This window comes from Equus przewalskii, chromosome 21 (assembly GCF_037783145.1).
Source record: "Equus przewalskii isolate Varuska chromosome 21, EquPr2, whole genome shotgun sequence".
Lineage (NCBI taxonomy): Eukaryota > Metazoa > Chordata > Mammalia > Perissodactyla > Equidae > Equus > Equus przewalskii.
Window position 1 is genome coordinate 35,861,383 of NC_091851.1, and position 23,676 is coordinate 35,885,058.

General features: G+C 49.2%; 1 protein-coding gene across 50 annotated transcripts in view; it reads right to left on the reverse strand.

Annotated features, from left to right (window-relative positions):
• The window catches only part of ZMYND8 (zinc finger MYND-type containing 8), a 116,461-nt gene that overhangs the window by 29,327 nt on the left and 63,458 nt on the right, over positions 1 to 23,676 (reverse strand). For all 50 annotated transcript variants that reach the window (XM_070589399.1, XM_070589406.1, XM_070589362.1 and 47 more), the window contains 3 exons: positions 23,011 to 23,492; positions 10,678 to 10,818; positions 1,356 to 1,508 (listed from right to left, as the gene is read on the reverse strand). In XM_070589399.1, the coding sequence (XP_070445500.1) occupies positions 1,356 to 1,508; positions 10,678 to 10,818; positions 23,011 to 23,492 (776 nt within the window). The remainder of the gene's footprint in view (positions 1 to 1,355; positions 1,509 to 10,677; positions 10,819 to 23,010; positions 23,493 to 23,676) is intronic.

A 23,676-nucleotide genomic window follows, 5' to 3' on the forward strand; every position in this document is an offset into this window, starting at 1 on the left:
GTCAAAATACAAAAACCCAGCTCTGGTATAATTTCTAAGTACTAGAGCTGGTGCTACTGGGAGCTGATGGCTGGAAACAAGAAAGACAAGCATGAGCAAAGGTGACAGGAAAAGCCTGGGTCCTGGAGCCCAAAGGAGATAACTTCAAATCCGGCTCCTCCACTTTTATTAGCTGTGCAACCCTGAACAAGTGACCTACCTCTCTGAGCCTCAGTTTCTTCATCTGCAAAATGGGACTGACAATAGTGTCGACCTCCCAGGACAATCTATGCATGGTGCTTGGCACAGTGCGGGGTGCCTAGGAAGCACTTGGTAAATGGAAATTTTAAAATTCTTATTAACAGTAGTTAACAAATCAAGGTCTTGGACCAGCTGTGTGGAAGGACCCAAGAAGGATATTTAAAGGACCTGCAAAATGTCATGCATGCCACTCAATGTCCTAACCAAACAGGAACCCCGACAAGGAATGCTCGCCTCTGGACACCCCTTACAACTCCTAACTACAGCTCCTTTCTCACCCGAAGGTCCAGAGCACCCACCAACATGTAAACCTCACCTTGGGGGGGCTCTCTCCTGAGACCCAGCCATCCCCTACTTCTTTATATATGCCCTCTTGGCTTTGTTTACTTATTCAACAAAATATTCCAGAGCATCTACTATGTGCACAAGACCAAGGACCTTGGAGAAGGCAAATCCTTCTAAGGCAACCTCCCTGCCCTCTAGGGGCTTCCAGTCTAGATTGGGAGGGATACCCCCACACAAAGGGACCACTGATGCTGCCGGGCAATAAAATATCAAAGGAGGTGGCAAGATGGGGAGGGCAATCAGAGGAGACTTCCTGGAGGCAGTGAGACCCAAGCTCAGCCTTAGGGACAGGATTCAGGAAGGCAGTGTGAAGGCAGGCAGCACGGGGAAGAGGGAGGGAGGCAACAGGTACAGAAGCAGGACGGGTTTGCCGGGTGGGGAGCGGCCCAGTCTGGAGGGGAAGGGGTTTGTGTTGGACATTTGTGGGAGAAACTTGATTCTGATGTTGAGACACTGACGTGGACTGAGAGGGAGCACAGAGGCGGACTCAGGCGGACCCTTCTGCTTCCAAACGTTCTCACAACCTGCACCTCGAGTCTGCAGGCTGCCACAACCAAAGAACAAACTCTGAGGAACTCAAAGAGCCTTCGGAACAATTAACTAGCAAGCCGGAAGTATTCCGCCACGAGTGGAAATCTATTTGAGTTCAACAATTAATTCAAGGTTAAACCAGCTGCTATAAGCGGCCAGGATCCAACTCTTATTTCATCCAGGCAGTATCTCTACAAATGATGCTGCTGCTGCTGCTGCGAGCAAACCAGAAGACATACCTAATTGTGCTTTGCAACTTTCTATCGTCTTGTCCAGGTTGAGCTGGAACCTGCTGCGGATCTGCCGCTTGGGGGAGATGAGCGGCACGGGCGTGGACTGCTGCTGGACCGACTCGCTCAGCTCCTTAAGATCCATCTCGGCCTTGCTCCGATCTGGAAGACACCAGCACACCCTCGTGAGCCCAGGCACCGGGCGGGGGAACAAACAATGCCCATCACTCACAGCTTCTGCCTTGCAGACACACGTCTTAGAACACCAGGGGAAAATCTTAAAACGTCTTTGTTGTTTGTCCCGGCAACATCACGTGCGCGACGACACGGGCTGACTTGGAGATAACAGCCCGAGAGAACACTTGGCAGGTTTACTCAGTCTACTGAACAATCGCCTGGGTGGCTTTCAATATTTAAAATGCACAATCCCAGCCAGATGGCTGACTGTGGAAGTCAGCATCATCAGGGATCTCGAAAGCCGAAGGTTGCAGTAAGGTGATCAATCTCAGTATGAGCCGAGAGTGACACTGAGTCTGGCCGGAGCGTGCTGTGAGCTCCAGGCCTGGGTGTGGGAGGGCGTGGATCCGAGAGCGCTGAGCCCCTCGGAGAGCACGCTAACTGCGGGCCCCGGCTCCTCATTTATCAGGAGGCTTCGTGCTTCATCCTCAGTCGACCCGGCCTGGAGCTCCAATTAGAAAGGGCGGGAAAATCTAAGAGAGGCTGACCTTGCGGCCAGTCTGCTGCACCTCTCTCTGGCTCACAGCATCTATCTCAGAAAAGGTAAACAGACTGGCCCTGGATGGGAAATCTGCGTCTCCTCGCTCAGGTGAGACTCCAAGCTTCTCACCGGAATACCAGCAGAGGCCTCTGACTGATGACGCAGGCCCAGGGTCCTGCCCCAACTTCCGCCGCAGGCTCTCTGTATGGCCACCTGAACCAGATGGCAAAGTGTCCATGAGCTTGCATTCCTTAAATTCCTTCCCTACCTCCCCTGCTGCCTCCTCCAGGGCCCCAAAACAGAAGAAGAGGACAAAATGAGGTGGCTGCAGAGGCCCAGAAGGCAGGGAGCACTGACTTTCACGCTGCCTGCCACCCTCTGGCATCCCCTTCAATGGACCCCAAGCAGAGAATGTGAGGCATCTGCCCTACGCTGGCTGGTCCCAGAAAGTCAGTCAGAAAGCTTGCAGCATCCATCAAGGACAAAGAGAAGAAGCCAGCTCTGCGCCTGCTCCCACCAGCTGTGTGCTCACTCCCTGACCTTCCTCCACCTCCCTGCTCTACCCACCCTGATGTACCCCCGCTGCCCACCCTCCCCCAGGACACAGGCCAAGAGCCGGCCTGCGGGGCTTTCACAGCCTCCATGCTCTCTCCTCGTTTCTTTCCGTTTTGTTTTCCAACATGACCCACACACCCTCCCCTTCACCCAGGAAGGGGCGTTCTCTTACGCTGCACCTAGAGATTTGTTCCTTTAAAATGACCGGAGGTGGCCTCCCACAAACCCCACTGAACCCACTCAAAGGTGACCAGAGCAACAAATGGCTCCAACTTAATTCTATCACCATAATGAGGTCCCCACCAAGGTTAAGACTTGGAAGGGCCCTTTCCCAAAAACACACTCAGGGTTGCCCGCCAGGGCAATTCTGGAAGTGAGTGCTTAAAGGAAGCAGAGACAGCATCCTTGCCGTTCAAGAAAAGGCTCTAAAAAACATATCTGTGTATGTGTACGTGTGTGCGCACACGTGGACACGGTGCGTGCACGCATGACAATCAGAGGCTCCTCAGAGGGTCTACCAGGGCCAGGACTAAAGATGCTCTCAGAGAAGACGGTGGGAATGCACAGCCACTTGAGAGGCAGGAAGAACGTGCATGCAAATTGACGGGAGAAGCACCTTACAAAGAGAACAGAGAGTGAAATGGTGATAACACAGTAAGGGGAAGGAGGAGGGGGAGGAGGACCAGGGGGAGAAAAAGGAAGATCAGATTAAAGGGGAGCACAAGCAGGACTTAAGGACGTCAATGGCTGAGCTGCGGCTATGACAGCAAAAGGGGAAGGCCGTGAGGCCTGTCTCGTAATTTCTGCTTTCAGAAATGAGGAACATACTAGATTCCAGAGGGAAAAGGCAGCCTTTTCAAGCATAAAGTTGGAAAAGAAGCATCTCACAAAAATACTTTCCACGAAGGGGGCAGGGGGCTGCCCAGGCGATATGCTCACCAGGGTCCCCAACAACATCCCCATCTGGTTAATAGATTCCACACAGCACTTACTGAAACACACACTCTACTATACCAGGACGCAGCAAACTGTTTCTGTAAAGGGCCAGAGAGTCAATCAGGCTCTGTGGGCCACGTAGGCTCTGCTGCAAAAGCAGCCATAAATGGTATGTTAACAATGGGCGTGGCTGTGTTCCAATAAAACTTTATTTACACAAACAGGTGGAGGGCCAGATTTGGTCACAGGCTGCAAAATCTGCCATCCCCTGTGCTAGTTCAGTGACTACTAACCTCAGCTACGCACTGAAATTGGCTGTAGAGCTTTAAAAGAATCCTCATGCCTGGGCCCCACCCCCAGAGATTCTGAATTAACTGGCCTGGGGGAGGCCTGGACACTGGCCTTCAGAAAGTTCCCAGGTGAGTCTAATTGGCATTTCAGGCTGCAAACCTCTGCACTGGACCAATCTTCCACATGAGTACAGAAAACTCAGGATCTGCCTTAACCCTTGTGTATCTGTGTTAGCATCTCATAGGTCATAAGAAAGAGACCTTGGGGCCAGCCCTGTGGCAGAGTGGTTAAGTTCGCGCCTCCGCTGTGGTGGCCCAGGGTTTCACTGGTTCAGATCCTGGGCATGGACACGGCACCACTCATCAGGCCACATTGAGGCGGCGTCCCACATGCCACAACTAGAAGGACACACAACTAAAATATACAACCATGTACTGGGGGGCTTTGGGAGAAAAAGCAATTAAAAAAAAAAAGAAAGAGACCTTGCGGCCAGCCCGGTGGCACAGCAGTTAAGTGCACATGTTCTGCTCTGGCGGCCCGGGGTTCAGTGGTTTAGATCACAGGTGCAGACATGGCACCGCCTGGCACGCCATGCTGTGGTAGGCATCCCACATATAAAGTAGAGGAAGATGGGCACGGATGTTAGCTCAGGGCCAGGCTTCCTCAGCACAAAGAGGAGGATTGGCAGCAGATGTTAGCTCAGGGCTAATCTTCCTCAGAAAAAAATAAAATAAAAAATAAAGAGAGACCTACACCTCACCAGGATAACTGTGTGTGTGTGTGTACACCTGTGAATGTCTACAGAGAAGGCAATCTCAATTTTAGCCTAAAAAGACTGAACTTTGGAATATTCATAATCAAGAGGAATGAAAAGAAGGTAAAGCCCTTCATGTTACAAAATAAGGTTTCTCCCATCAATAAGCCACCGTAATGTTTATTCTAACAAGAAACCACCAAAAGCCAGGGGGCTGGGCTCACAACCTGGGAGCCGACCTTCAGGAGTTTAGCTAAATGAATTATCTTCTCACACTCTCAGCTGCTTTTTCACTCGCGACTCCTCCAGGGAGGAGAGAAGAGCTTCTCCTTCTCATTTAGCTCTAAGGAGCTGATGGGGCTTCTCCCTCCCCTGCCCGTCTATATCGGGAGTTTCTGCAGAACCCACCCTTGCTGCCAACATTTTGAACTTTTCAGCTGATATGAAGACAGCTTAGGCTATAAATGGAAACCATGGACAAAAAACACCCACGCTAGGGAAAGAGGCACGAGCTTACATTTCTGGAGGATGCGTAAATCAGCACAACCCCCTTACAGGGCAATTTGGCAGAATCTCTCAAAATGTCAGCCGCATGTGGCCTCTGACCGGCGATGCCACGTCTAGGAATTTATGCCAGGGATGTACTCCCTTGTGGGCAAAAGGGTCTTCACTGCAGCTGTTTTCAACAGCAAAAATGGAAAACAACTAAGTCAGTAAATAAGGTGCCTGGATAAATAAGTTAGAGTTCACCTCGAAATCGATTAAAATACAGCTGCTAGAATAAAACTGCAGCCGATCTTTATTGCTGATATAGAAAGGCAACCTGTTAAATGAAAAGAAGGTGACGGGGTCGGCCCGGTGGTGCAGTGGTTAAGTGCACATGTTCCGCTTCGGTGGCCTGGGGTCCGCCAGTTCAGATCCCGGGAACAGACATGGCACCACTTGGCACACCATGCTGTGGTAGGCGTCCCACATATAAAGTAGAGGAAGATGAGCATGGATGTTAGCTCAGGGCCAGCATTCCTCAGCAAAAAGAGGAGAATTGGCAGCAGTTAGCTTGGGGCCAATCTTCCTCAAATGAAAAAAAAAAAGACGAAAGAAAAAGAAGGTGACACTTGGTAGAGCACATTAGCATTGGTGTGGAGGAGAAAAGAAGGAAGTGGAACATAGATACGGATATCTGTGCTCCTGGGGTTTCTCAACGTCAGCACTACCGACATTTGAGGCTGGCTAAGTCTTCGCTGGCGGGGGCAGAGCCTGTCCCGTGCAGTGTAGGGTGTTGAGCAGCATCCCTGGTTTAGCATCCCTGGCCTGCTAGATGCCAGGAGCACCAAAATCCCAGTTGTGACAATGAAAATGTCTCCAGACACTGCCAAATGTCCCCTGGGAGACAAAAATCACCCAGGGTGAGGACCCCTGGTATTGATCTAGAAGCTCTCCAAGGAGACTAAAAGAGGCAACAGCAGCCACCTGTGGGGACGGGGCACACAGGCAGGGCATCGGGGCTTACAGACAGACTGGCTTTTCATTAAATGTCTTTCTGGACTTTGGAATTTCTCTTACCATGTGCCTTCATTACTTATAAAAACAAAAAAACTTTTTAAAAAAAAATATTAGCACTTCTTTTTCAGTTAAAAAAAGTCAGTCTCCTTTGTTCAAAAGCCGTCGGCAGACTATAACGGATGGACATCCAGGAGCCACAACATGGCAGCTCCTTCAAAGGAACAATGTCCTTCAGACAAGACACACTGGCAGATGCTGTCTTACCAATCACAGCCAAGCAGAGACGTTCCTCACCTCACTCACCGTAAACAAAAAACAAACAAGACACAAGACAACACCTGGGAACCCTGGGCGCCCAGCTCTGCGTCCACTCTCAAAGAAAGTCTGCCTTTCAAAGTGCGGCTTTATTCAGAGAAGGAAAGCAGGCCTCCCGTCAGCAACTCAGCAACTCGAGAGGAATACAAGGCGCAAGGCCCCGCGTGTGACAACTCCCCATTGCTGTCTCGGCATCTCTGACGAGCATCAAGGCACGTTCTTGACACTAACAGGACTACTGAACTGCCGCATCTGTTCAGCCCAAAGCAACGGCCTCTGTGAGATAAGAGGAGGTAAGAGGATTCGCAGAGAAAGCAAAGAGGAGTCTAGAAGAAGAATGAATCAGGCCCTCCCCTCTCTGCTAGTCTCATGAACTCATTCTTACTCATGACATTTCTAACTGCTGGAGTCACGGAAGGGGGCCGGAACAATCCACCTTGTTTCAGAGCAAAGAGGAGAGGTCCAGGACAGCAGGTGAGCGGCCCGTGCCTCAGCCAGCAGGGCGACAACGGTCTGTGTCATGCACCAAAATTAATTATGAGTAAAGTATCCAGCTGAGGACCCATGGGCCGGTTTTTGTATTTTTGACTGTATTTGTTTGTGTGGCCCCAAGTAGAATTTTTGTTTGTAATGAAATTGATGCCAAATTTTAAAAATTAGGATCGTTCACATAAAAATCTGGATTTCTGTTTTTCTTGAAAACTCAGAGTCTGACAACACAGGTGCACAACTGGTGGGAGCTGCTTCTTTCAGAAAAGCACTTTGACCTCCCCGTGATGGCCCCTTCCGAATCTGCACCTTACCCGCTGACCCCAAGGGCCCGTGAAAGGCAAAACACGGCCCCGCCTTGTAGCATTCCAGCTCCTGCATCCGGGTGAGGAGCCCATGCTACGCAGCAAGCACACAGGCCTGAGTCTAAAAGCCAAACTTGACCGCAAAACACGTGTGACCCTGGGTCGCTAACCTGGCTTCTCTCCGCCTGTTTCCACTTCTTTGAAATGGGCTCCTATTACCTACCCTGAAGGTTGCTGTCGTTTTTTAACAGTTTTCATTTACAGGGAGTAAAACTCACGTTTTGGGGAATACAGCCCTGTGAGTTTTGACACCTACCTGGATGCATGTAACCACCACCACCACAAACAGAACGCGGAACAGCTCCACCTGCCAGACAGCCCTCCTCAGTCTGTGGTTAACCCTCCCCCAGCCCCAACCCCAGCAATCACGGCTGTGTTCTCCATCTCTATAATGTTCCAGTTATTCCTTTTAATGAAATACTGTTTTGTAATGTCAGCATTATCCCTGACACTCTGTCTCGTTTCTGTCTGCTCAGAGTAGTTACACGGATGCCAGGCATCATCGAGCCACATAAAGCCTTTGCCCCATCTCTGGGCAAGCCCTGGAGAATTATTTAGCATTTCCCTCCACTTGGCAAAATTTCTACCCACCCATGGCCCTTTTCACCAGTCCCTATCTGATCTTCTTGCTATCAGGTAATTAAAATCCCAGCCCTTAAAAGGCCCACACTCCCACCGCTTTCATTCCCACCAACAAAACCAGGCGGGTGACCAGGAGGGGAAAAAGCTGTCAGGGAGCTTCCACACGGAGGAGTCTCGGGTCCCGCCAAGGCCACCCGCCGGGACACGCAACAGGAAGAGCACTCTCGTGCCCACCGTGGGTCCAGACAAACAGAAAGACCCCCAGCACCACGAGGATGCCCAGGGACGCCCGGTCTAGGAAAGGAGCTATTCTCGCCACACATGACTGGCAGAGAGGAAGCACGACCGTGAGAACGCCCCCGCACAGCGATTCCTTTCAGGGTGGAGGTGGGAGAAGGGTATGAGAAAGCAAATCACTGCTGAGAACACAAGTGTTCCCCAGGCCAGCAAAAGAGTTCCGTTTTGTTCAAGTGAGGAAGCCTGGAGGCCCCAGAACTGCCGGCCTGGCTGCCCCATCACAGCCAGGCTGCACGAACAGGGGACCCAGGGGGACAAGACGCTGGCCTTCCTGGAGACACAGGCTCGCTCCAGTCCTGCCACCTTCTGGTTCTGCAATCCTGGGCACCTGGAGCTCCCCTCTAGGCCTCAGGTTCTCCATCTGACAATGAGACTGCAGGACAAGATGAACCAGGAGGGCACTGACCACCAGACGCTGTGAACTCATGCTCGAGCATCCCTCCACACAGGTGGCCGGCCCTCCCTTCCTAAAACCCCGTATACTCAGGCCCCCGGGACAACACATGCCCCTAGTCTCGCTTTGTCCTTGTCCACTGCTCGTTTCCAGCCTCCTTGCTCACTTCTCCTCTTCTTGAAGTCTACCTGCTCACAAGGACCAGGCCCTCACTCTTTCTTTATGCTCCACACCAGGGTCTCTCAACCTCAACCCTACTCCCATTGAGGCCGGATCATTCTCTGTGGTGGGGCCGTCCTGTGCATTGTAGGATGTTCAGCAGCGTCCCTGGCCTCCACCACTAGACGCCAATAGCACCCCCACCCCCTGCCCCCCACTGGCCCCTATTGGGAGAACTCCTGCTCTAACTCAACCTTATACATGAATCAAGATCCCCAGAATTACACCTCCTGCCCCGGCCTGGCCCCAGGACATCCTGCCTCTTTCTCCAACTGCCCTCGTGACCTCTCCACTTACCAGTCCAGCAGGCATCTCAAACTTACAGAATCTAAAACTGAACTCTTGGCTCCTATTTCTCCTGCCATTAACCAAATCTGCCAAGACAGTTATTGGCACAACCCAGTAATCTTCGTTGTGGGGACCAGTTCTACGTACTGTACCCACTAGATGCCAGTAGCAACCGTGCCCCCAAGTTCTGACAACCAAAACTGTCTCTAGACATTGCTAAGTGTTCCCTAGGGGTACACGGACGACTGCCCCCAGCGGCAAACGGCTGGCAAAGGCCATTCTCAACCGGCACTCGGCGAGATCCTCCTGAAATGCTACCTCAGTTCACATGCCTCCTCTGCTCAAACGGCTCCACACCCGAGCCCACTAGGTCCTGTGCTCTGACCTCATCTCCTAACCTCTCCCCATCACCCACCGGGTGGGTGATGAACACACCAAGTTCATCTTGACCCTAGGGCTTTTAATTTCCTTGTCCCTTCTAGAATTTTCTTCCTCCTGATGCTAGCATGGTTGGTTTTTCCCATCATGCAAATCTCTGCTCAAATATCACCTCCTCAGAGGCCTTCTTCCCTAACCAGCGTCTCTTGGCCGCCACGCCCATCCCTTATCACATTAACACATTTTCCCTTCTGTGATGGCATGAACTGTCTTGTTTATCTACCTTGATTACTGTCGCTCCCCCTCTAGAACCAACCTCCATGAGAACAGGGCCCTTGCTCACCACTTTCCGCTCCATGCCTAGAAAGGACACAGCACAGAATAGATGCTCAGTAAAAATCAGGGCTCAGGATGGAATGAATCAATAAAATAACTTCACAGTTGGCTAGTTAGCATTTCTGGTGCCAATTTTTGCTGAAGACTTTGGCCGAAGGTAGTGCTTTTAAAACAACCAAGTGAAACCCAATGGGTAAAAAACAAACAAAAAAACCTACTAAGTCAGGGGATGAAGAGCAGCATTAAAAAAATTAGGGGCCAGCCCGGGGGCACAGTGCTTGAGTTCGCACATTCTGCTTTGGCGGCCCAGGGTTCGCCGGTTTGGATCCCAGGTGTGGACATGGCACCGCTTGGCAAGCCATGCTGTGGTAGGCGTCCCACATATAAAGGAGAGGAAGATGGGCACGGATGTTAGCTCAGGGCCAGTCTTCCTCAGCAAAAAAGAGGAGGATTGGCAGCAGATGTTAGCTCAGGGCTAATCTTCCTCAAAAAAAAAAAAAATTAGAAGAAGAGAATTAAGGAAACAATACATCAGAATATACTGCACATAGGAAAGGTCAATACTGATTCATAAAATTTGATATGTATCATGTTTGTGTGTGTGTGTGTAACTCTAAATATGCATATATTTACGTACAGAAGAACTGGGTGACAGTAGTCAAGGGCAAGTAAGACTGTAAACAGTGGCCTAACGTCCTTCAAATAAACAACTCGGCATGCCAACCAGCGCCAGGAAATCCCTTACTTGTTCCTTTTCCTGATCTCTCGTCATCTTCATCCACTGTACCTTCTAGCAGTTTGTACAGAGAAAAGAGTTCAGAGTTCAAGAACCACACGCAAAAGACAACATCACAACCTGCAAAAATGTTCACACTTGCCACAGAAAGAGACTTCCAAAGATTCCAACTGACCCAGGTTAAGATTCAGGATGCTTCCGGTGGTGGACGTTTTATCCGTTTTCGTCGTGATCGGCGCTGCTGCTTGAGGAGAGAAAGGTTTCGGGCTGCCAGATAAACTTCCTGCTTGTCCTGTCTTCGTGGAGGCTGGTGAAGCTGAAAAAGTAGGTTAATTGTTAAAAGACAAATTTACAAATAAATACACAAATAAAACTTGTGGGTGTGGGCAGGGGGAGAGAAGAGAAATTGTATTTGATTTCAGCGAGGCCAGCAAGGACCACAGAGCAGGTGGAGCGGGAAGGGCTGGCCATTTATTTCCAGCAAAGGGCTGTAACCCAATGTGCAGCGGTTACAGCCACAGAGGAAGAGGCTCCCCAGTCATTCTATCAGACGCAAAGCTCTAAGACAAATCGGCTAAGCCGCCACTGAAATTGGTTTGGCCCATTCACGGGTGTAAATCTCACAATAAACACCGATTAAAACCAGCCTCCACCACGGTCCAGATGCAGAGACCGGAGCCAGGCTTCCACATGGCATGTCATCCGTTGGTGGGACACACAAGGGCCGGCTCACTCAGCCACTGCACCTGCCGGAGGCCAACTCGAGCCCTTGGGAGATCGCGGGCTTCCCATTTCAAAGGTCCTGCAGCACTGAATGAACCAACTTGGCACCAGAGCGCCAGGCAGTAAAGGGACGGTGGTAATTACCTCCCTGCTTACTGCCTTTCAGACTTTCACAGGAGGACAGAGAGCCGTACCTATGGCTGGGTCTTTTAAAAATGCGTTAAAACTACCCACATAATGCTCCCCTGAGCCTCGTCCACTGGCTGGGGGAGAGAGGACAGAAACCAAACTACTGAACAAAACCAAGTGTTCAGATGGGCCACCCGGAGCCTCCTGGAGATCCTTCAGACCCGCCCCTTTGCCTAAAGGGCTCCACATTCTTGGGACCATACTGTTACCAAACGCACGACAGGCAACAAAATGGCCAGCTCTCCTCAGATGCACAAGAAACTTGACTCTGAGGCGATCTGGTCCTTAAAGCTGTGTGTGGCAAAGGGGTCAGGAATTCAGACTTCCTGGGATTTCAAAGTGCTGACACTTCATTGGGTGCTCGCCTCGGTTTCTCTACCTGCCAAATGGGGGTACTGATAGTGAGGATTCAATGGGTGGAACCTGTACACCAGCTCAGCCAGTCAATATACATGAGCAAACCTCAGGACCTGCCAACACTACTTTAAATGTAACAGAGCAGGAAAGACTGTAGACCTGGAGAGAAGCAGATTCAAGCACAGATGGGGAGCCAGGCGCTGGATTCAAACCTCAGCTCTGCTGATCACTTGCTGTGTGACCTTGGGCAAGTTACCTGACGTCTCTGAATCTCCTTTCCTGGTAGCCACAAAGAGGGATACTGATAATACAAAAGGATGGATGAAAGTACCTGCCTCATGAAGCTGTAAGGACCAAATAAATGAAGCAATCATCTAACAGTGCCTGGCATCTATTAAGTGCAATATTACTGTTTGCTATTAGTGCAGTATTATTTTGTATTTCCCAATTAATCTCCAGGGTTTTGGTTTCAATCATCTAAACCAGTGGTTCTCGGCCAGGAGGGACTCTGCCCCCGGGGCACGTTGCACAACGTCTGCAGACATTTTTGGTTGTCACACTCGGGGAGGGGGGTCCTCCTGGCATCTAGTAGGCAGAGACCAGGGATGCTGCTCAACATCCTACAATGCACAGCTCCCCACAACAAATAACTATCTTTGGCCCCAAATGTAACAGGGCTGAGGTTGGTAACTCCACAAAGGGATGATGCAGGCGTGTCTCTGGGCATCCCTGACCTCACCTGCCAATGAGGAGAGGAGGTGGGATGAGAGGAGCCAATCCACGCCAACCGGTGCTTAGCAAGTGCTCAACAAACGTAAGAATTTTTTTTTTTTTTTGAGGAAGATTAGCCCTGAGCTAACGTCTGCTGCCAATCCTCCTCTTTTTGCTGAGGAAGACTGGCCCTGAGCTAGCATCCGTGCCCATCTTCCTCTCCTTTCTATGTGGGACGCCTGCCACAGCATGGCTTGCCAAGCGGTGCCATATCTGCACCCAGGATGCGAATCAGGGAACCCCAGGCCACCGAAGTGGAACATGCGCACTTAACTGCTGCGCCACCAGGCCGGCCCCAGAAATTATTTTGAAGAAATGAGTTTTACTGTAAGGTTTAGCAAATGCCTGGCCCAGCATACAACATTCTCGCAACTGAGGGCTGTTATTATAATTACTGTTCCTACCACTGATACCATAACTTGTCCACAAAGAAACAAGAATAAAGACAAAGCCATTTCAAAAAATTTAAGTATCACTTGGGGCTGGCCCCGTGGCCGAGTGGTTAAGTTCGCGCGCTCCGCTGCAGGCGGCCCAGTGTTTCGTTGGTTCGAATCCTGGGCGCGGACATGGCACTGCTCATCAGACCACGCTGAGGCAGCGTCCCACATGCCACAACTAGAAGAACCCACAATGAAGAATACACAACTATGTACCGGGGGGGCTTTGGGGAGAAAAAGGAAAAAATAAAATCTTTAAAAAAAAAAAAAAAAAATTTAAGTATCACCAAGAAAATCTTTAGTATTAGGAATTTTTTTTTTTATTATTCACTCATTTATGTTTTACCTGTTTCCAGGAGATCTGCAGTGGCTGAAAACATGGGTGTCATGCATTGCCTGCGAGGATTAAAGACCAGGGCCTTTCTGATTGTGTTCTCTTTAGCAAATGAGCAGCAGGTGTCGGAGGGAGGGTCTCACATCATCAGAAGTGCCGCCTGGGGGAGTGCAGGGACCTTGGACACCGAAGCCCGACCCTCCACGTGCAGAAAGAGAACCACGTGGACGTGCTGTTGCACACAGAACCCAACCACGCGAGTCACATCTGCCTGCCTCATGGGTCATGTTAGAAAAGTAAAAAGGCGAGGCCGGCAGGTGGTCTAGCCGAGCCCTGGCCCACGTGTCCTGCAGGGGACTTTAGCAAGAACACAGGGAAAATCATTATTTTTATAATGCTGCATATATATATTCATCTGTAGTTTAAAAAGAATAATTGGGGGGCTGGCTCCATGGCCGAGTGGTTAAGTTCACGCGCTCCGCTGCGGCGGCCCAGGGTTTCGCAGGTTCGGATCCTGGGCGCGGACATGGCACCACTCATCAGGCCATGCTGAGGTGGCGTCCCACATGCCACAACTAGAAGGACCCACAACTAAAAAATATACAACTATGTACTGAGGGGATTTGGGGAGACAAAAAAAGCAGAAAAAAAGAAGGATAATTGGAACAATGACTCTTTAATTTCACAAACATATAAAGTTTCCTTTGTTAATAAAACTTAAGTATTGATGGTTTAAGAAATACGTTCTAAATTTTTTTAAAGTTTTTTTTTTTTTAAGATTTTATTTTTCCCTTTTTCTCCCCAAAGCCCCCCAGTACATAGTTGTACATTCTTCGTTGTGGGTCCTTCTAGTTGTGGCATGTGGGACGCTGCCTCAGCGTGGTTTGATGAGCAGTGTCATGTCCGCGCCCAGGATTCGAACCAACGAAACACTGGGCCGCCTGCAGCGGAGCGCGCGAACTTAACCACTCAGCCATGGGGCCAGCCCAAAAAACTTTTTTTAACATAGCCCTTGGATATGGCAAGAATAAGAGCACACTGGTTTCCGGTGCAGACGGGTCTGGTGCCCTCTCCACGCGGCCAGCAGAGGGCAGGGACCACCCTCACAGGCATCTAGGATGCAGGGCTTCAAAGGGACAGCAGCTCGGGGTCACCTACAAGCCCGGGTCCCACACTGCCAAGCTCTCCTCTGAGAAGGCGATGGCCCATGCCCACCCCTGACTGCCACCCGCCCCACCTCCCCCATTTGTGGAAGACCCTCTACCTGCCTCGACCTCCCCATTATCAGTTAATGCTATAACACTCACCCGGTTGTTCAAGGCCCACCACATCTAGACTGCCTCAATTCCTCCTTTGCTCCCCTGCCTCAACTTACCCTACTCTTCAGCAAGGCGTCTGCACTCCACTTCCAAAATACATCCCCAACCTCACCACCGCTCTCCCTCTCCACCAACATCACCCGCGTCCGCACATTCTCCACGGGGGCAACATGGCCGCAGGGGCAAAAGGGAGTTCTTAGGGCGTGAAACTAAAAGCTCACTCTTTTCATGTCTAAAGCACAGATACACATGCAGCACAAAAACAGATACTACTTTTCAATTTCATGAGGGTCCGCTGCCAGGGACACACCAAAAAGAACCGAAACTGGACACTGCTCAAACGAATCCTACACATGAGCGTTCGCAGCAGCACCGTCGCAGCAGCCCGAAGCGGGGAACAACCCACGTGCCCATCCATGGATAGACAGACTGTGGTAGCTCCACAATGGGACGCTACTGAGCCAGAAAAAGGAAAGACCTTCTGAAGCATCGCAGATGACCTTGAACTCATTATGCTAAGGAGCCGGACCCAAAGGTCAGATTTGGCATGAGTTCACGCCAATCAGATATCCAGAATAGGTAAATCTATACAAATAGAATGCAGACTGATGGCTGCCAGGGGCGAGTGGTGCAGCACAGACAGGGGTGGTGGGGAGCGGCTGCTGATTGGGTACAGCGTTTTATTTTCAGTGATGGAAATGTTTTGGGACTAGATAACGGTGGTGGTTGCACAACACTGTGAATGTACTAAATGCCACTGACCACTGAACTGTTTACTTTAAAATGGTTAACTTTATGCTAGGTGAATTTCACCTCCATTTAAAAAAAAATTTCATGGGAGGACAATTAGGAAGAAAACATCTAAAATGGCTCCTTAGCGGAGAAAAATGAAAAAAAAAGGTTGAAAAACACACCCTTGCCCATCATGTCCCATTGAGACCCTGGAAGAGCATCCCACGGCCCCCTGGCGTCTGCCACAGCATCCCGCGCCCGAGGACCCTCACTCGGCAGCCAGGAAGGCACCGTAACACGGAAATGACAGTACTTCACTCCCCATCTAACACCATCCGAAGGCGTCCCATTCCCCAGAAGAAACACAACTGCACGGCCGACCTTTCCTTGCCTCACTCTGGAATCTCCAGCCGCACTGACCCTTGTGCTGTTCCTCCCAGATCAAGTCTGCTCCCACCTCCCGCCTTTATACCTGGGATTCAGGAGGAAGGGCCCTGCCCCACCCGGATCACACGGGCTGGCACTCTCGGCGTTCAGGCCCAGCTCAAACACCACCTCCCCGGAGCCCTCCCCACTGGCCCCCTCTCAGGCGGCCCAGGTGCCTGCTGTTTACTGTCCCCTTCTGCCACGAGCATATCAGCTCCAGGAGAGCAGGGTCCCTGCCGGCTCAGACACCACGTAGGACACCTAAGACATTCACAGCGCGAGCAAACGCGCAAGATAAGTAATTGAAGGATGAGATCTCCATTTCTCTTCTTACTGTGGTCATGAAAAGCAGTAACGAAATGATAATGACAATCAAAATAAATCTTCTTCATGCAAAGATACCAATTTAAACGATCTTCTCGATATTATGCCGCAACTAGCAACAAGGTATGCTAACAGAGTGATTAACAATCCAAAGGAGAGAGATGCATAGGCAGCTCATAGAACAACACTCGTGGGCCATGAACAGGTGGAGAGAGATCACTGAGCTCCACGGAATGAATGCAGATAAGGGGACACGCATCCTCCATCCTTTTCACCGGACCGGTAAACTTGTTTCATAAATCACCACCTGGCGTGGAGGCTGGTGAGACAGGAGCAACACTCAGGGGAATTGTCACCCGTCAGCAGAGCACTTAGGTGATACTGAGATTATCCAAAATTATAGTGTACAGAACACTCGGACCCCAAAGTCCCACTGCTAGGAATGCCCCCAGAGAGCCACGTGTAAGTGCCCCCACGACGCAGTACCCGCACCAGAAGTTTCGCTGTAACGGTACTTATCATAGCAAAGGACTGGGAGAGGGCTGATAAATGTCTGTGAACTAGAGCCTGGCCAAATAAAGTACGGTGTAAATGCTAGACACACTTTAAAAAAAAGATGCAGATCTGTATGACCTGACAAGGTGTAGTCCCCACAAATACAGGCATGAAAAAAAGAAGTAAAATAAAGTGTGTATAGAAATGCCCCTGCATGAGTAAACGTTTTCTAAAAGCATATGCACTTCTTTTCTAAGAAGATTCCATAAACTCTCAATAGTGGTAAACTTTGGGGAAAAACTGGAGCTCAGAATGTGGCAGTAAAAACACCTTTACCTTTCATTTTATACCTTTTTCTACTGTTCTAATATTGCCTGGGGTTTGGTTTTGTCTTCATTTTAACCATGTGTATGTATTACTTCTACCATTAAAAAAAAAGGTAACTAAAGGTATTTAAATTATGGGCCATTTTGCCCTTTTAAAAACACTTTTAGGGGGCCAGCTCAGTGGCACAGTGGTTAAGTTTGCACATTCCGCTTCAGTGGCCCAGGGTTCACAAGTTCAGATCCCAGGTGCAGACCTACGCACCGCTTATCAAGCCACGCTGTGGCAGGTGTCCCACATGTAAAGTAGAGGAAGATAGGCACGGATGTTAGCTCAGGGCCAATCTTCCTCAGCAAAAAGAGAAAGACTGGCAGTGGATGTTAGCTCAAGGCTAATCTTCCTCAAAAAAAAAAAGAAAAGAAAAAAGATACAAAATTAAATATTGAAGAGCTTCAAAGATGAATGTTAAGCAAACAGAATTTTGTTATCAGTGCTAAAATTCAAAAGCATAACACCTTAAGTCGATGGTTCTCAATGGGAACTGGGGGGTAACTATGCCCCCCAGGGGACACGTGGCAAGGTCTGGAGACATTTTTGGCTGTCATAATTGTGGGCAGGAGTGCCACTGGCATCTAGTGGGTGGAGGCCAGGGATGCTGCTAAACCTCCTCCAGGGCACAGGACGGCCTCACCGCAGAGAATTATTAGCCAAAAATGTCAACAGTGCTGAGATTGAGAAACCCTGTTTTAAATCACTCCAGACATTTTCAAAAGCAAAAAGACATTTAGAAATGCTAGTTTCAATTAAGCTTTGAAACAGATGCCAATCCTTTTAGAAAGCCATAAATCTTGCCCAAAGGAAGAACTAATTGCCTTTGAAGTCACAAATAATTTAATCAGATTTTATACTCTGATGTACAATGCACAAGTGTGGGCTAAAACCCATCATTTATTTAACTACATTTACAAAATCCTAGCCGGTGCTAAGTGCCATTCTGACCACATGAAACACATCTAGGAATTAAATCAGAAAAAACACCCTTCCCTCCACACACAGTACTCAGGGTGGGCTGGGGTGGAGGAGTTAATGATTCGTGCTAAATTTCCTCCACTTATAAAATCTCGGAAACCACCTATACGTTCAAAGGGCTGCGTCTTGCTCACTGCTTGGTGGCCCACACAGGTGAGCTACAGAGTGGAGAATCGCTGGAGGGTCGACGACAGGACGGCAATGCTGTTTTGAAGGGTTTTTATTAACATGGAAAAGTATCCAGAACACAAGGCTAAGTTAAAAAAGATAACCCTGGAGGGGCCCACCCCATGGCGTAGTGGTTAAGTCCAGCACCCTCCGCTTAAGGGGCTCAGATCCCAGGTGTGGACCCACACCACTCATCAGCCATGCTGTGGCAGCACGCTGCATACAAAATAGAGGAAGACTGGCACAGATATTAGCTCAGGGCTAAACTTCCTAAAGCAAAAAAAAAAAAAAAAAAAAGAGGAAGATTGGCAATGGGTGTCAGCTCAGGGCAAATCTTCCTCAGCAAAAAAATCCCACAAAAAACCTAGAGTCTACACCAGACATGAACCAAGTAGTTCATAGATGCATTTGATGCAATATATAGCTGGGTTTTTTTTTTGAAGGAAGATTAACCCTGAGCTAACATCTGCTGCCAATCCTCCTCTTTTTGCTGAGGAAGACTGGCCCTGAGCTAACATCCATGCCCACCTTCCTCTACCCTATACGTGGGATGCCTGCCACAGCATGGCTTTTTGCCAAGTGGTGCCATGTCCACACCCAGGATCCGAACTGGCGAACCCAGGCCGCTGAGAAGCAGAACGTGCGAACTTAACCGCTGCGCCACTGGGCAGGTCCCTAGATTTTTTTTTTTTAATTTGAGCCAATAAGTAAACGTTGGGGTAGTTGGCATTTTAAAAAAATATTTGAGACCTCTCCTGAACTACCAGAAATCTGGCAATACTGAGCCCACATTCCCATGTGGTTCGAACCAGCAGGAGGAAAAGGCCCCCAGTGCCCTTCAGAAAAGGCACACTTGTCTCACTCAGTGCATCACGTAAAGGGTGAGTAAGCACTGCTTTGGGAAGTGTTATGCACACGGGCACACGCCCATGTGCAATCGGTCATGAGGAGGAGCGCACTTCTGCTCTAGGTCACTCCCGTCCCTCCCACTTCCCAACCTCGCTCATTCCCGTATCTGCCTGACCTCGGAAGTGGCTGGGTTTCAGCTGGAGGGTATGACGTATAAACCAGCACGGAAGTCCTGGAAACGGCATCTAAGAGCTGACTGTGGGAGGTGGTTTTTGTAATTAACAATTATTTTACGACACATCCGTGTTGGTTTCACAGCAAAAAGGGAGTATACAAAAGCGTTTTCCCCTCTCCTTAAACAGTAACCCACACGGAGCCATAAGACCAGAGGATCATTAGCTCGGGGGGGAGGGGGGGTGAAATGCAGGCCTCAGGGGTCTCACCCCAACATACATTAATAACTTAAATCAGGATCCCGAAAGCCAAAATGGGCAAAGGCATCAATTCCGGCCAGGAGGTCTGGACACAGGAGCAAAGAGTAACATCACTGAGCACATAACCACTCTGACCATGAAGATGACAGGGTTCCAGGGCACCACAAGCGAAAGGCTTCTGGCTGAGAACAGTGCTTCTCAGAAAGCTAACTCCAGTTCCAAGGACCATAGACCCATGATTCCGAGCTCTCGATCCCCAAAGGAAAGTTTCTAAACTCTCATAAAAGTTTTATTCAACAACTTACCTATTTCAACTTGTAGTTTCATGTTGCTGGCTACAAAATTTTCATTGCTCACACTAACAAGGTTTTCCCATCCTATGATGATCTTTTCTCATACAATCTCATCCCAATTATACTCTCCCTGATTGTGGGGAGAGAATATTATTATTATACTAAATTTCAATAAATATTCCACTAAATGCTATGATCACTGCTAACAGCAGAGGGCAGTAGGGTGCAGTGAAAGAAAACAGGTCCAGATTCAGGTTCTGGCTGCTCTGGGGACACGGGCCCCTCCCCACATCTTCACAGGGTCCTCAACTTGCCTTCTGTAAAATGGGGAGGCTGACTTGGCATTTCTTCTAACTCCTAGCCTATAATACAGGTTAGCAAACCAACCTATGAGCCAAGTCTGGCATAACCCTTGTTCTGGCATGCCTGCAAGCTAAGAAGGGTATTTCCCATTTTTAAATAGTTGAAAATAAAATGAACAGTTCAGGAAATAAACAAATTATGTGAAATTCAAATTTCAGAGTCAGCCACATGCTGCCCATGGCAATATGCTTTAGTAACAATGACAACAGTGTGGAACACCTGCACAGTTGTGACAGAGACCCACAAAACTAGAATATTTACTATCTGGCTCCTTACAGAAAAAGGGCCATGTGTAAGATTAAAATAATTTTGAATATCACCCTCTCTTCCTATACTACCCATCGGACATCTAACTCACGATTAGCAAAATGACCCCAGCACATACAGGCAAAAGGATTATATTTTGGGAAGACATTAAAGTCTACTGAAATGGGGGATCTAACTTGTAACCTAAAAAGCCACTCAAATGATAAGGGATTTTGTCAGGAATTCTGACATTACTTCAACCTCTGTACCTCCCGAGGGAAGAGAGAAGCTTAATTAAACACATTTCACGTGTTCTCATATTCCTATGAAACTACTTCCTGAAATATGGTGCAAGAAAACCAACAGGGGTTCACAGACCCACACGTTTTATAAGTTATGTATTAATTCCACGTATATTGGAAAAAACACAACAAACTATTTCAACACATGAGCTGACATTTTATTTAGCTTAGGATAAAGCTAAGTTGCAGATTTAACATCTAAGAATGTGATAAGGTAGGTGGTACTAGAATTGGCAAAAATCACAGCGATGAAAGCTGAGGCCACAGCGATTCCTGCCATCGCTGCCGCTTTCTCGCAAGTGCATCCTCCACGGAACTGACTGGCCAAGGAATCTGTGTGACTACACCCCAGGCTTTGTTAACTCGGCTTAAATGGAACCATGTCATGGAATCAAAGTAAGCTTTGAAGTCAGAAACCAAGGGACAAAAGGGGGGTTTTTTTTCCCGAAACGATGTCAACACAAGTTACAAGTTACGGTCATCCCAGAAGAAAGCTCTAAAACGCGACTGTGAGGAGCCAGGACCCACGCGGCTGTGATCACCCTGGAGAAGGAGACCGCGGCCTTTCCTCTGAAGAACCAAGAGCCACGGGCACTTCACTCTCCTTACCCACCGACAGCCATTTGGGAGCAGCTACAACTAGTTCCTGAAACTAACCAACCAACCGGAAACAAGAACCGGCACAATCAAAACGCGCGGGATTCTTTGAGTTCACAACTAACCAAGTTCCCATCGTTTTGTCTTCCGGGGGCACTGACGGTCTCTTAAAGCACTGCCGCCTGCTCCTCAAAGAGTTCTTATGTGAAGAAGGGAAGGAGCGAGGAACGGAGGGAGGATGGGAAGGACAGAGGGAGTCTGAAAGGCTCTCCAAGGTCAACGCTTTGGCCAGAAGTCTAAAACTGGTGGTTCAGGGGCCAGCCCAGTGGCGTAGTGGTTGAATTTGCGCCCTCCACTTCGGCAGCTCCAGGTTCACGGGTTCAGATCCCAGGGATGCACCTACCTATGGCTCATCAAACCACACTGTGGTGGCATCCCACTTAGAAAATAGAGGCAGACTACCGCAGACGTTAGCTCAGGGCCAATCTTTCTCAAGCAAAAAGAGGAAGATTGGCAACAGATGTTAGCTCAGGGCCAATCTTCCTCACCAAAAAAACAAAAACAACAACTGGTGGTTCAACCTACAGAGATGCTTTATTCATTCAAGAAAATATTCTGACATTTTGAGCAGACATTGAATAACTGGAGATTTTATATAAAAATGCAGATTTCCCATCTCTCGGAAAAATGTTAAGATCTGAAAACCATGAGTCCACAGCGCTGCACAGTGAACACGGGCTGAAGCCCCCGAAATGGAGCAGCAGCCCCACAGCCCACCAGTCGCTGGCCCCTCGACAGTCTCCCCAGCCCAGAGCTGAGAGTCGGACGCCTTTATCATCACGTTTCGTGTGTGCGCAAGCTCCTCTGTGACTCTCAAAGGCAGAACAACAAAGAACCAACAGTGAAGGCCGTGTTTCAGGAAATGAGCGTAAACCCATTTCCTTGTAGAAGGAGTAAAGTTCTTAAGTGTCTAACATGCAACCAAATTCTGTTGGGGCAGAAAGAATTCAATTTAAGTCAGCACTGCTTTCTTACACTCGCCTGCATCCCTCATTTGCATCAGCTCTCTGATCCGTGCAGGCATCTGACCAGCAACCATCATAAGACAGAACGTAGTAGCTGACATTTTTGCAGCTTTATTTCAGGCACCGCTCTAAACCCATGGTGTGTTGATCCCTACAAGAACCTATGAGGCAGGTCCTATGATTATGTCATGTCAGAGAAACTGAGGCACCAAGCGGTTAAGGAGCTTGCCTAAGCCACACGGCCGGAACGGCTGGGCTGGGACTGGAGACCGACATCCTCGCTCTTCACCTCTCTCCCACGGCAAGTCTCAAAATGCAACACGCTTGTCAAACAGGGTGACCTTTAAGAAGGGAGACTGCTCTAGGGAGAGACTGTTTCCCTCACGTGTTGCTCTCCTATTTAAGCATTAAGTAACATGAATGTACAGTTTTGACAGAAAAATAATGTTTCAACTAAAATAAAATTCCTGAGAAAGAAAAAACTGTTACAGGAAATTGTTGGGTTCTAAACGGTTTGGAAATAAACTCTGCCCACTGCTAAGCATGACCTCCCGTTGGCCTTGGGGGACCACTTTTCTCAGTTTTTGGTCCCTAACACCAAGAATCCCATTGGGTTACTCGCTGAAAATTTGAATGTGCCCCACCGGAACAAAAGCCCCTGCATCTCCCTTTGCTTCTGTGATGCTCGCCAGCCAGGACCCAACAGATGTGGCACCAATGGGAACCCCGCGTCCCAGGGGCCTCCTCCACCCTCGCCCGCCCGGGGCTGACCTGTGCTCTTGTCCAGGAAGTCCATGGACTCCTCACTCGCACTGAAGTGGCTGGAAGTGGCCTTCTTCTCCGCATCCTGCTCCACGTCGGAGCCCGTGTGCACAGAAGAGTTTGTGCTCATGGGGGAGCGAGGCATGTCCGACAAGGAGATCCTGCGGCCCGTGCCCCCGCTCAGCATGGGCTTGCTCATGAGGATCTTGGGGGACGCCGTCATGTCAAAGTTGAGCTTGACCTTTTCCTGTTTGTCAATCTTGGCGGCGCCAGCGCTGGGGTTGGTGGGGTCGAGCAGCATCTGGTACTGGCTGTTGGGCGTGTAGGGTGTCCTGAATGGAGAGTAATTAAAAACCCCAAACTTCCTTCGAATGTTCTCCACATAAACCTCCATCTCCTGCATTGCACTGTTGAAGATGCTTTTAGTCTTTTTCACAGAAAAAGGAATTTCTTTAGACATGAGGTAGCAATTATTTATTGGAACCCAGGCCCTAAGAATACAAAAAGAGAGAGTTTAAGTCAACTTTGGTCCTTTCCAAGATTCCTTTTTTTTTTTTTTTAAATTTTGGGGCCAGCCTGCTGGCATAGTGGTTCAGTTCATTCACATGCTCCGCTTCGGTGGCCTGGGGTTCACAGGTTCGGATCCTAGGCGCAAACCCATGCACTGCTTGTCAA